This window comes from Cucurbita moschata, unplaced genomic scaffold (assembly GCF_002738365.1).
Source record: "Cucurbita moschata cultivar Rifu unplaced genomic scaffold, Cmos_1.0 Cmo_Scf00001, whole genome shotgun sequence".
NCBI lineage: Eukaryota > Viridiplantae > Streptophyta > Magnoliopsida > Cucurbitales > Cucurbitaceae > Cucurbita > Cucurbita moschata.
The window spans coordinates 7,700,944-7,714,061 of record NW_019268517.1 but is presented as its reverse complement, the minus strand read 5'-3'; the positions used below and the strand labels follow the sequence as shown (position 1 = coordinate 7,714,061).

The 13,118-nt window shown below is 37.9% G+C and overlaps 5 protein-coding genes across 9 annotated transcripts in view; 4 read left to right on the top strand and 1 right to left on the bottom strand.

Moving 5' to 3' along the window:
• LOC111443843 (caffeic acid 3-O-methyltransferase-like) overlaps positions 1-3,730 on the top strand; it is a 6,339-nt gene extending 2,609 nt beyond the window's left edge. For 2 of the 3 annotated variants that reach the window (XM_023081681.1, XM_023081668.1), the window contains exon 5: positions 3,385-3,730. In XM_023081681.1, coding sequence (XP_022937449.1) covers positions 3,385-3,632 — 248 coding nt within the window. In that variant the 3' untranslated portion in view covers positions 3,633-3,730. Of the gene's footprint in view, positions 1-2,048; positions 2,568-2,698; positions 3,013-3,124; positions 3,190-3,335 lie in introns of those variants that run through there. The other variant, XM_023081672.1, reaches the window with a different exon arrangement.
• Positions 33-1,863, top strand: LOC111443866 (caffeic acid 3-O-methyltransferase-like). The gene is made up of 4 exons (XM_023081697.1): positions 33-565; positions 688-1,001; positions 1,107-1,171; positions 1,355-1,863. The coding sequence occupies exons 1-4, from the start codon at positions 132-134 to the stop codon at positions 1,649-1,651; spliced, it is 1,110 nt and encodes a 369-aa protein (XP_022937465.1). The 5' UTR covers positions 33-131; the 3' UTR covers positions 1,652-1,863.
• A 1,747-nt stretch (positions 3,731-5,477) lies between the features above and the next one.
• On the top strand, positions 5,478-8,971 carry LOC111450980 (vacuolar cation/proton exchanger 5-like). The gene is given in 12 exon segments (XM_023091188.1): positions 5,478-5,508; positions 5,511-5,656; positions 5,740-5,807; positions 5,917-5,945; positions 6,553-6,749; positions 6,849-7,061; positions 7,462-7,596; positions 7,681-7,797; positions 7,877-7,930; positions 8,319-8,435; positions 8,558-8,654; positions 8,728-8,971. Coding segments are annotated over 12 exon segments (1,233 nt in total). The 3' UTR covers positions 8,757-8,971.
• Positions 8,972-9,070: 99 nt separating this feature from the next.
• On the top strand, positions 9,071-11,278 carry LOC111450986 (transcription factor MYB80-like). Of its 2 annotated transcripts, XM_023091209.1 has the most exons (5): positions 9,071-9,655; positions 9,729-9,858; positions 9,945-10,033; positions 10,103-10,919; positions 11,096-11,278. In XM_023091209.1, exons 1-4 carry the CDS (start codon positions 9,523-9,525, stop codon positions 10,657-10,659), a joined length of 909 nt encoding a protein of 302 aa, XP_022946977.1. In that variant the 5' UTR covers positions 9,071-9,522; the 3' UTR covers positions 10,660-10,919; positions 11,096-11,278. The 2 variants fall into 2 exon arrangements, with proteins under 2 accessions (XP_022946977.1, XP_022946969.1); XM_023091201.1 differs by having other exon boundaries at positions 9,945-10,919.
• A 710-nt stretch (positions 11,279-11,988) lies between these two features.
• Positions 11,989-13,118, bottom strand: part of LOC111441839 (enhancer of mRNA-decapping protein 4-like) — a 13,262-nt gene continuing 12,132 nt past the window's right edge. The window contains exon 12 of one of the 2 annotated variants that reach the window (XM_023078990.1): positions 11,989-12,606. In XM_023078990.1, the coding sequence (XP_022934758.1) occupies positions 12,301-12,606 (306 nt within the window). In that variant the 3' untranslated portion in view covers positions 11,989-12,300. The remainder of the gene's footprint in view (positions 12,607-13,118) is intronic. The other variant, XM_023078999.1, reaches the window with a different exon arrangement.

Below are 13,118 nucleotides of genomic sequence, written 5' to 3'. Positions count from 1 at the left end.
ATATATATATATATATATAAAAGAACCTCACATGTTCATTGCACACCACTAGCCTTCTATCTACTACACCAACCATTAAAAAAGTTGCTGCTGCAGCCACAGCTTCCCTTCCTCATCACAGTGCTCCGGCAATGGCTTCCACGGCGAAGGAACAGTCAGCCATGGCTTCCTCCAACTCCGACGACAGCCAAGAACAACAACACTACTCTTACGCTGCGCAATTGGTTACCTTATCAGTTCTGCCGATGACACTCCAAGCAGCCTTCGAGCTTGGCTTGTTTGAGATCTTGGCCAAGGCTGGCGATGGGGCCGAGCTGTCTCCGACTGAGATAGCTGCTAAGATAACCACCTCGAACCCGGATGCTGCGTCGATGATCGATCGGATCCTGAGGCTTATGGCGGCCCACTCGGTGGTGGGGTGCTCTGTGATCATTGATGAAAATGGGAATCAGCAGAGATTGTATAGCCTTATGCCGGTGACTAAGTATTTTATTCCGAATGAAGATGGCGTGTCGTTGGGTCCTATTGTATCGATGATCCAAGATAAAGTCTTTCTTCATAGCTGGTTCGTTCTAATCTTTTAATCAATGATATATTATGAGCATTTCATCGTAATTTTGTACATACTAAACAAAACTCGATCTAACTCATAAATCATATGTCCTAAATTCGAAATTATATTTACAGGAGTGAGCTAAAGAATGCCGTGATTGAAGGAGGAGTTCCATTCAATAGGGCTCATGGGGGAGTTCACGCCTTTGAATACCCTCGCTTGGATCAAAGATTTAATCAAATTTTCAACAACGCAATGATAAACTACTCCACTACGGCCATCAAGGCCGTTGTCAAGTGCTACAACGGTTTTGCAAACCTCAAGCAACTAGTTGATGTTGGTGGTGGCCTCGGGGTCACCCTTAAAATCATCACGTCTGCATACCCTTCAATAAAAGGCATCAACTTTGACTTGCCTCATGTTATTCAAGATGCACCTTCCTATCCAGGTAAACAATTTCTTCCCGAACTTTATCTCTATACTTTTAAAAAATTTCGAGTAGCTTGATTATATTAAATTTGGAGGATAATTTGTAAACAAAAAATGTTGGCAGGTGTGGAACATGTAGGAGGAGACATGTTTGAGAAAGTTCCCGAGGGAGATGCTATTTTCATAAAGGTTAGTTTTCTATATATATTTATTTCATAATGTTAATATCGGGTAGTATTAATACTCGTAATCTTTATAAAAAAAGTTTAATTTTTTTAGTGTTAATATATGAATGGAAATCGTCTATGTCCCTTTATTAATATTTTTGAATCGTAATCGATAATGATAAAGTATTTATGTAACTTTATACAGTGGATACTTCACGATTGGAGTGACGAACATTGCGTGAAGCTGTTGAAGAATTGCTACGCCGCGATCCCGAACGATGGAAAGGTAATCGTGATGGAGGGAGTGCTTCCAACGGTGCCTGAGACCTCCGATGCAGCTAAAGGCATCATCCAAGGCGATGTGCTTATGATGACTCAAAACCCAGGAGGAAAGGAGCGAACTCGTGATGAGTTTGAAGCCCTCGCAACCAAAGCTGGGTTTAAACACGTCAAATACGTCTGTTTCCTAAGCAATCACTGGATCATAGAGTTCTTGAAATGAACCTATGTTTACTTCTTTTTAAATAATGTTGGTGCTTATGATACATGTCCTGTGGTTCTGTACGTGTCATATGCTTGATATGTGCGATATGTTTAGGACATGATATGACTATGAAATGTTGGCGATGTGTTATGTTAAAGTTTGAGACGTGTTATGATGTGATGCACTGATGATACGATATATGTTATGGTGTAACATGTTTGACGATACAATAGATGTTGTGACATGTTTTATAATATGATACGTACTAAGACCATGTATGATATGAATGATACAAGATTCAACCCCAATACATGCGTGGAAGGCTACGTTGATAAATAATTAAAAAAATATATTTTTTCTTTTTATAAAAAGCTAAAGTGAGTAGCCAAAAAAACCCCATATCCTCATTGCACACCACTAACCTTCTATCTTTAACTCCAACCATTAAAAAAGTTGCTGCTGCAACCTCGGCTTCCCCTCCTCATCACAGAGCTCCGGCGATGGGTTCCACGGCGGAGGAACAGTCAACCATAGCTTCCTCCATCTCCGACGACGACCAACAACACCAACACTTCGCTTACGCTATGCAATTGGTTACCTCATCAGTTCTGCCGATGACACTCCAAGCAGCCTTCGAGCTGGGATTGTTTGAGATCTTGGCCAAGGCCGGCAATGGGGCCGAGCTGTCTCCGACTGAGATAACCGCTAAGATAACCACCTCGAACCCGGATGCGGCGTCGATGATCGATCGGATCCTGAGGCTTCTGGCGACCCACTCGGTGGTGGGATGCTCTGTGATCATTGATGAAAATGGGAATCAGCAGAGATTGTATAGCCTTACGCCGGTGGCTAAGTATTTTGTTCTCGATGAAGATGGCGTGTCATTGGGTGCTTTGTTATCGATGATTCAAGATAAAGTCTTTCTCGAGAGCTGGTTTGCTCTTTTCTTTTCATCGATGATATATTATGAACATTTTAAATAACACTTAGTTTATCAAAACCTTAATTTAAAAACACGATCTAACTCGTGAACCAAATGTCCTAAAATCGAAATTATATTTACAGGAGTGAGCTGAAGAATGCTGTGATCGAAGGAGGAATTCCATTCAATAGAACCCATGGAGGAGTTCATGCCTTTGAATACCCTCGCTTGGATCAAAGATTTAATCAAGTTTTTAACAACGGAATGATAAATCACACCACCATGGTCATCAAGGTAGTTGTCGAGTCCTACAACGGCTTTGCAAACCTCAAGCAACTAGTTGATGTTGGTGGTGGCCTCGGAGTCACCCTTAAAATCATCACGTCTGCATACCCTTCAATCAAAGGTATCAACTTCGACTTGCCTCATGTTATTGAAGATGCACCATTCTATCCAGGTAAACAATTTCTTCTCGAACTTTATTTTCAATTTTGATTTCTATATTTTCAAAAAAAATTATTATTATTCGGGAATTTGAAGGATAATTTGTAAAGCAAAAATATTAGCAGGTGTAGAACACGTGGGAGGAGACATGTTTGAGAAAGTTCCAAAGGGAGATGCTATTTTCATGAAGGTTATTTTTCTAAATACATTCTTATTTTATAATATTTTGATCTCGAGAATGGTATGATATTGCCCAATTTGAGCATAATTTCTCGTGACTTTACTTTGGGCTTCCCAAAAAAGGCCTCACTCAGTTTATGTAACTTTTTTATGTAGTGGATACTTCATGATTGGAGTGACGAGCATTGCGTGAAGCTGTTGAAAAATTGCTACTTGTCCATCCCGGACGACGGAAAGGTAATCGTGATGGAGGGAGTGGTTCCGACGGTGCCGGAGACGACAGCTGCAGAGAAAGCCATCAGCCAAGGCGATTTGCTTATGATGACTCAAAACCCAGGAGGAAAGGAGCGTAGTCGCGATGAGTTTAAAGCCCTCGCAACCAAAGCTGGCTTTAAACACATCAAATTCATCTATTTCCTATGCAATTTTTGGATCATAGAGTTCTTGAAATGAACTTATATGTCTACTTCTTCACGTTTGTATTGCCTTTTAAGTGCTTGTCTATTGGTACTGTTTTCAATATTTTGTTTAGAATGTCGGGAAAAACAATACTCGAGAATCAAATAATTGCTTAATTGATTCATTGATTCAACTGTTTCCGCTATACGAATGAAAATATTCCTTTTTTCCATATACTAGAGCTTGGACCGAACTTGTGCCTTCACTTTTTAAAGTTGGGTTGGGTCATATCGTGTTAGGCTAACCCAATGATGAAGGTGATCACAGTTTTTAACAAAATCTAATATGCAAACTAAATACGGGTTTGTACCGACTCAAATACTAATCCTTAGATTATATCTTTGGTAAGCTTTAAATCTTTAGACGTGGATATACTAGTATTGACCTTCTAATTTATGGATCTGTTTCTAGTCGGGTTAGATTAACCTTAAATTGTCGATCCTTCAAATTCTTGAAGTGTCGTGCACTTTAAATATTTCAACTAGCCTTCAAAGCATTTTCAAATTAAATTTTCTTTTATGTTACCCGAATTTTGACTCCTAAAAATTTTATGGAGCCTACATATTAATAATAATAATAAATTAATATATTAAAAAACAAAAATAAGTATATTAATGGTAAAAGAAATTTAAGAGTATTAATAAATTTTTAAAATATTTTGAGGTATTTTTTAAATTAAAGGAAATATTTATTTATTTATTTATTATTATTATTATTTTAAAGTTGGAAGGATATTATTCAAATATTTACAAATATATATTTTTTTTTATAGATAAAGTATGTTTTTTTTTTAAATTTATTAATTTAGTATTTAAACGGAGGCTGCCGTAATTATTTCAAAATGGAGAGTGGCAATGGCTACCGACTTTGGAAGACAGACGTGAAAAGCACACAGAGACAGTCGTCGGAAGAACACCAACGCTTCAAATTTCGAAGCAATTCGGTGTTCTATCTCTTCTCTGTCGAGTGAATAGCGCACTGTCATCATAAAGCTTCATCGGATTTCTTTACACGTCGTAGCATTTTTGAGCTCTGGAACGTACAAAATTTGTCACTCTTCTGTTGGTTCTGGGTTAGTCGATCAACGACAATCGAACCTTGTCTTTTGGTTTCTTCGTATTCAGGTCGATTCTTCACGAGATTCTTGCTAACCTGAGTTCGCTTCAGCTCTTTTCAACCTCTATTTGTTTCGCTTTTATCCACTAATTACGGTAAATCACAACGAACTTTGTCTTCTTCTAAATTTGAGTTGGATATTGTATGCTTGAAGTAGAACAATTTGAATGTTAGCTGTTGCTTTCTTCGGCCTCGAATTTCGGTTCGTATTTGTTTTCTTTTGCTTGGATCGAGAGCAGAGGACTGGTGAATTCATGGATTAGGTTCTGAACTTTTGATTCTAGTCCATGTGGATTCAGCTCTTGGTGTTTAATTTGGATTACCTCATATATAACCTTGATTCAATTGTTGGTGATGTGGTTGATCCTTTTGTACAGTTTTGAATTTAGAACAAATATGATTCTCTATAGGTTGATACATGTGCATGGATATAGTGGAGGTTTTCTGGACTTGTATTAATAGGATATTCAAACTAATCAGCTGCATAAATACTTTTATATTTGGAAATCTATATTAATCTCAACACAAATATATTGGCAAATCATGTTTTGTTCTCTGTTCCTCTGTTATATGGCTATTGATTTTGAAGGATTCTTGCTTTTACGTATGGCTTCCTTGTATGGTAATAATATAAGGGTTGGATGAGGAGAACCTTTATAAGGGGTTCAGTAACTGAGGTTTTAAGGGTGCAGCCTTTATTTTTTTTCCTTAAAAGAATGAAGGATGCTGTCTATTAATGCTGTCGTATATGAATCAGTTCTGGAAGGTTTCAAGTTGGTACGAGAATGTCGGAGAGTTTTGCTTACAAGAGCGTGAAGATTGTAATCTTCTCAAATAAACTCAACTTCCTTATGTCTTTTGGGCCGCTAGCAATTCTTGTGGATAAGTTGACTGGACACAATGTAAGTTAAAGACGTCACTGTTGGGTATGAATTTATATCAGTTATGGATTATGTCTTTGTTGAGGTCTTTATGTGGATTACAGAGTTGGGTCTTCTTCCTGAGTCTATTGGGTATCATACCGTTCGCTGAGCGGTTAGGTTATGCAACAGAGTAAGGACTTCAGGATCTCACATTTAATGCTAAATTTCTACTGGTTTTTTCTTTTTCTTTTTAATCTAAAAAGCTTTTTGCAGCTCATCTAATTTTTCCCTTGAAACAGGCAGCTGGCTTTTTACACTGGGCCTACAGGTTGAGTCTCGATCTCAATTTGTCACGACTATGATTTTCTGAGTTCTTTTGATATTTGGAGTTAAGAAACCTGTTCATGGGATGTTTATGAGTTTATATAGCTTTTCTTTTTGACACTGGGATAACTTATGATGATTGTATGTTCAATGATATGCCTTAGGTGTTGTAAAATATCTGCAACTGCAAAAATGTTCTTTTTGCACTGTAACTTCTGGTGCTGATTCCTCTGTTGCCATTAGTCTACTGAATCAGTACAATCCTGAGAAGGGGAGGGAGAGGGGGAGGGAGGGTGCTGTCGTAGTGTACTATATACAAATTATCGTAGTTGTGAAAATCTCATGTGTATTTGGTAGGAAAAACATTAGTGTGCACATACGCACATCAATGAAAAAGTAATTACAGAGGTATAAGGGGATCAAGCGTCCCCTTAACCGTGTAAAAAAGTGGTAAACCTTTCTTATTCTGATTAGGCGAAGTTTTCCTTTTCAATTAACCATTCTTCCATATGCACAGCTGTTTCATGTCTATTCTGTTTTCTTTTGGATTTGGTTATAATGATCCATTATTTGTTAAATTTTCTCCACTCACTTGACGATTGAATCTGCAGTTGGCGGTCTACTAAATGCTACTTTTGGAAATGCAACAGAACTCATCATATCAATTTTTGCACTGAAAAATCAAATGATACGTGTTGTTCAGCTATCCTTGCTAGGCTCAATTCTGTCGAACATGTTGCTGGTGCTTGGTTGTGCATTCTTCTGTGGTGGGCTTGTTTTCAACAAAAAGGAACAGACTTTTAACAAGGTATAAAGGTTTCAGTTTCACCCCAACCCAGGAATGGCTTTTCCTTTTACCTATTAGTTTTTAAGCTACTTTTTGTGCTAAAGCTGAAATTTCATGTAGGCAGCTGCTGGTGTCAACTCAGGATTGTTGTTAATGGCTGTCATGGGCCTTCTTTTTCCTGTTCTTCTCAACTACACCCACAGCGAAGCCCATTTTGGGAAGTCGGAATTGGCACTTTCTAGATTCAGCAGTTGCATTATGCTTCTGGCTTATGCTGCTTATCTTTTCTTTCAGTTAAAAAGTCAGAGGAATAATTATTCTTCCGTTTATGAGGTTAATTATGTTATTTTGGTCTTTCTTTTGAAGTTATGCATCATCATGGAAGATAATTTGTGCTGTCTTCTGCATAATATTTATTCCTTGTGGGGCTTATGGGATCTCAGGCAGTAGGGTGATGCAGTTGTCCTAAAAGACCCTCATAAAAAGTTTAGAACGGGCACAATGGTCTTAGTCATATATTAGTTTAAATCCTGATTAAAAAAAACCCCAAAATCTAGTCATAGTTTTTTGTTTTGATTGGTTAAATGATGGCAGACCAGAATGAGAGATAGGAGAGTTAACTATGAGTCGAACGGATGCCCTTTTGTTGACCAGCATCATCTTTTTTTCCCCCATTTTACTTGATATTTTTGTTCACTTAGTAATCCACGTTCTATTTGAGCTACAACTTCAGGAAGAAACTCGGAGTGAAGAAATCTCAGATGAAGATGAAGCTCCTGAGATCACCAAGTGGGAATCAGTTATCTGGCTATCAATTTTGACTGCCTGTATCTCCGTTCTATCAGAATACTTGGTTGATGCAATCGAAGTATTACTTTTTATTTCATCGCCTTCTTGGGAAAAGCTTCAACTTTTGTCAAGAAGCTTAGCTTGTTAATTGATTCTTTTACAGGTTGCATCTGAATCATTGAAAATCCCAGTGTCGTTTATTAGTGTTATACTGCTTCCGATTGTGGGGAATGCTGCTGAGCATGCAAGCGCTGTTATGTTTGCTATGAAAGATAAGCTTGTAAGCTTTAGAACATATTATCCATCTAAATTCCTTGTGATGGAAAAACGGACTGATGCGATCTCTAGTTTCTTGGCAGGATATTTCTCTGGGTGTAGCCATCGGATCATCAACCCAGATATCTATGTTCGGGGTAAGTAATTGTATCCATTTGAACATGATGGTGCTGAGTCCTTATTTCTTCTACTTGCTGTACAAAATTCAACTTTTAGTGTCCTTCTGTCACTTTGTCATTGCGAGCCTGTAATGTTTCTCTGAATTTGAATCTGCATCGCGATGGCCTTCAGCTGATTTGTTCTTACTTGTGTCCCGTAGCTAATGAATGAAGTATTGAAGGTTGTTTTCTACCGTCAGTTACAAGTTTTTTCTTCTTCTTTTTAGTTACATTTAGTTTTTCAACTTAATGTTGTAAGTTTAAACTTTTAAATTTAATGTTGTAAGTTCCTTTCTTAAAAGTTAGATCTTTTTTTATTCTCAACATTTGAATTTCTCAAGTCATCTCGTTTGGAAAATCAATGCAGGTTCCCTTCTGTGTGGTAATTGGGTGGATTATGGGACAACCAATGGACTTGAACTTTAAACTCTTCGAGACAGCTACACTTTTTATAACTGTAATAGTAGTAGCTTTCTTGCTGCAGGTCTGTAATCAAAACCTGTTCTTCATATCTTGGAATATAAATTCTTCTTTTACTTCCCATTTCAGAATAATCAAAGACTTGAGTTTATTCATCATCCATGTAAAAGTTACGTTTTTCTACAGGAAGGAACTTCAAATTACTTCAAGGGACTTATGCTTATCCTTTGTTATCTGATAGTGGCAGCTAGTTTTTTCGTGCACGTTGATCCTCCTTTACCCGGTGAGTAAACGTGATAGCTCTATATTTTCACCATTTGAAGTTGGCTGAAATGTTGAGTTTTTATTTGTTTTAGAGGGCAAACTGGAGAGTTTGAAAGCGTAGCTGAGGAGGAACCTTCAGTGAAATTTAGAAGGGTTCTCTCCAAGAAAACTTAGCTCAAAGGTTGTGTTACAATGCAAGAGGTGCTGTAAGTGCCTAAGCATACTGGTCTATCTTGGGCTTCTTTTAACTAGGAAACATGATTCAGTGTAATTTTACTGTAAATATTGTTCATTTCCAGATGCTAGACCTGCAACTTTTGTGAATAAAAATGTGTTCCGAAGAATTACTGAGATGATCTTTTAGGTGGCTATATTCTTGAGAGAAAAAAAAAGACCTGAAAGCCACGTGTCCCCACAGCATATGATTAACCTTACATAAAAGTCAACGAGTGGAGGGGAGAGAAAGTTAGGGGGAGAGAGAGGGGGTTGACCAGGTGTCTGAAGAGTGAGCTACCGACCCATCTCTCACACGCTCAATGGCGTTGAATTCTTTAATAAAATCATGCAGCTTTGATGCCTCTCTCTCTCTCTCTCTCTCTTTTACCATATAACCAACCCCATGCAATCACTTCTCGTTTCCTACTGTCCATTATATATAACAATGCCAATCTTCTCTCTTCCCATAATAGAAAAAACCCACCTCCCTTGTTCTTTTTCTTTATTTGGAACCAAAAAATAAAAGAGTATTGAGCAAAGCAGATAGTGAAGCAACAAAGCATTCTCTTTTAACATTGTACTGTTCTTTGCCTTGCCATCTCTGTTCTTTGGCTTTTTGTTTCTTTTTGTTATTGTTTTGCTTTTGGTTAAGAAAAGAAAAGGAAAGAAAAATGGGGAGAATTCCATGCTGTGAGAAGGAAAATGTTAAGAGAGGACAGTGGACGCCTGAAGAAGATAACAAGCTCTCTTCCTACATTTCTCAGCATGGCACTCGCAACTGGCGCCTCATACCCAAGAATGCTGGTATAACTCTCTCCCTTTAGAACATTTGAAATCGTTTTAATTACTCAATGCCTAATGCTGCGATGACATTCAGGTCTCCAAAGATGTGGGAAGAGCTGCAGGCTACGTTGGACGAATTACCTGCGCCCCGACCTCAAGCATGGCCAATTTTCGGATATGGAAGAGCAAACTATTGTCAAGCTACATTCTGTTGTTGGGAACAGGTTCACCACCTTCTTCATATCAGCATTGCTTGTCAATCATCAAAATGAATTTGTACTAAATAAGATGACCGATCTCGACCCCGCAGGTGGTCTCTGATTGCAGCTCAGTTACCTGGCCGCACCGACAATGATGTCAAGAATCACTGGAACACTAAGCTGAAGAAGAAGCTATCAGGTATGGGCATTGATCCAGTTACTCACAAACCATTTTCCCATCTAATGGCTGAAATCGCCACCACTTTAGCCCCTCCACAAGTTGCCCATCTTGCTGAGGCTGCGCTTGGCTGCTTCAAAGACGAAATGCTTCACCTTCTTACTAAGAAGTGTGTTGACTTCCAGCTCCAACAGGCCAATGTACCGCCGGGAAGTTCCTCAGGAACTTATAATCACAACAACCAAAATGAGAAAGATGGTACTGTCGAGAATATCAAACTTGGTTTGTCAAGAGCCATTCAACAGTCTGATCTGATCACTCCATATAAGCCTTGGAATTCTACTGATGCAACAACAACGAACTTGGAGGGGACAAGCAATTGCTTCCCGGCATCAACGTCAGGATTTCAATACCCGCCGCCCTCGTTTGGCAATGAAGGGGACGTGCCATCATGGAGCCAGAGCATGTGTACGGGGAGTACATGCACTGGAGGAGAACAACAGGGGCAACTGCATGAAATCCTTGAAGAACACGGAGAGGAGCTATCAGAGGGTGGAAAAGAGATGAGAAATGGGACAAGTATATTCAGTTCAGACTCTGTGTTGTGGGATTTGCCATGTGATGATCTGATGAATCCAATAGTATGAAGAAATTGGCACCAAAATCCCAAATAAATTCTATCATCAAATGATACAATTGTGAATAGAGGTTACTCCAGTTGTGGCCCTTCATTGTATGAATCAGAGTTCTTCACAGAATCTGTTTAGTCCGAAGAATAAGGAAGCAACTGAATTAGCTCAGCATAATCTGTAGAACTCCCCCTTTCTATTTACAACAACATTACAACAATTCCTACACATGCCAAATATGGTTTAAGATAATAGAACTTAACAAACTACTGGTTGAGGTATGAGTTTCTTCTCTTAGATTCATTTAATTTCAGTCTTTTATCCTTCTAAGGTTTTATTCTGAGTTTCTATTTTTAATGTTTTTCAAATGGTAAGTTTGTATAGTTTGTTTCACTCAAAATGATTCCATTAATGGCAAATCAGTATATTAACTACTACTAACCACGGTTTATAGGGAGAAACTGGAGCGGTTGCTTGCAATGGTTGTTCGAGTTATCGTTGTAGATGGTTGATGGAGGCGGTCGTCGATGGTGAGTAGTGGTCACCGGAGATGGTCACTAGAAGTGGACGCTGGAGATAGAGGAGCCATTTTGAAAGTGGATGTTGTATTATTTGTTCATTTAATTTTGGGGGAAAAGCTTAAGTAGCGAGTATACGTCAACAATCTTAGTAGTGTCCTAGATTGGTTCGAACTAGACTTTCTTGGTCAAAACATAAACATTATTACATTCAACTTCTTTCGCGCAATAATATTTTCTCCTAAAATTAGTAACAAATAATCGTTGTCGGAGTGCATTCAATCATTTAGAGAATCATCTCTTGAAGAGAAAGTAGGTTGATCAAATATCTCACGACAACCCTTATTTCCGATCTAAATAAGAATAACTATGTCAAATTTGAATGATTCTAAATTGAGCAAAATTGTAAATAAACTTATATAACATACCTAACTTATATAGCCTCAAGATGAAAACCGTGATACTGACAATAATAAGCTCTCGTTTGATAGACATAAATAAAGGAACAAAAAGATTCAAACGAAAGGATGAATATATTGAAGGGCAAAAATAAAAAGAAGTTTTTGAAATTTGGGCATAAAATAATAATAATAGTAATAATTATAATAATTGGGGAAGCGAAACTATTGTTTCTACTGCTTCGAGCTCCCATCCAAAACCCCCCAACCCCCACGGGAGAATTCTCCTGGTGCTGAAAAAGCACACACTTGCTTCCTCTCTCAGCACTTGATAAAACAAACAAATAAAATGATCAGTGCCTACAAAACCTTTCTTCCCCACAAGCTTGTTGTGGGGAAGCACAAAAAGGAAAAGAAGAATGCACAACATATTCCAACGATTTTCATCTGGCAGATCTCTAAGCACGACGACAACAAAAATCACTCGTAAAATGACGAATGGAAAGAAAAGAAAAGAAAAGAAAAGAAAAGAAAAGAAAAGAAAAGAAAAGAAATGAGAGCAGCGAGCCTAACGCTACACCTATTTCACAGATTCGACAATAACGGATCTACATGTTTTCGGTTCCTTTTACAGAAATAAACATGATGAACGAGGAGATGTGTATCTATGCTCCATGCTCTATATCTGCACATTAGGGTGTTGAAAAGCCAGAACAAAATTACATGCGAAAAAGAAGGAAGAATCATTTACAAGTTACCAGCATGGAGTTGACAACATGCATGATAACACGAATGCCAGAGAGCTCAACAGGAGAGATCGTTTGCGAGCTCCGTTGGTGGTTCAATATCTGGTACACCTGTTCAAAGATGGGTCTTATGTGCATCGCTATCATCGGGTCCGTGGGGTTTATGGCAGCAGCCACATCAGTCATCCATGCAATTTTCAGGGATCTATCGTTGTTGATATCACAAGCTAGCTGTTGCAAGAGAGACAGCAGTACTCCATGACTTAAAGCAAGGGGATTTGACAAAATGGCTCTAAGATCAACCTGCCAAACAATTCAAAAGGAGGATAATATCATAACCCTTCCTAATTTAGAATCAGTAATTACAGACCACAGATCTGTTATGGACAAATTATCAGAACTAGTAAAGAAACAGATGCAGCCACAGCAGTTCTAATATATAAGCCAACTTTGATCATTTTAACAACGAGCATGTATAACCATGCAAAAAGATGGTAAATACCAGAATATGTAATAATCTTTTATTGTGGGAAAAAAAATGCATGCATAACTTTATCAGTATGTTATCAATTTGAGAACATCCAAAAATTTTAGAAGGTATTAATGGCAGAAGTTTTGCCAGTGCCATAGCCAAATATTCAGCTTAAAGCTTCAATATAGGAAATGACTTAGTAAAGGAATAACTCAACTTACAGGCTATATCTTCTGTGCTGAAGCGTAACTAGAAATTTTTTTGAGGGACAAAGTTCTAAATTTCAACTTTTAAATTAAATGATCTTTCAATTTTTTTTTTTTTTTTTTTTTTTTTTTTTTTT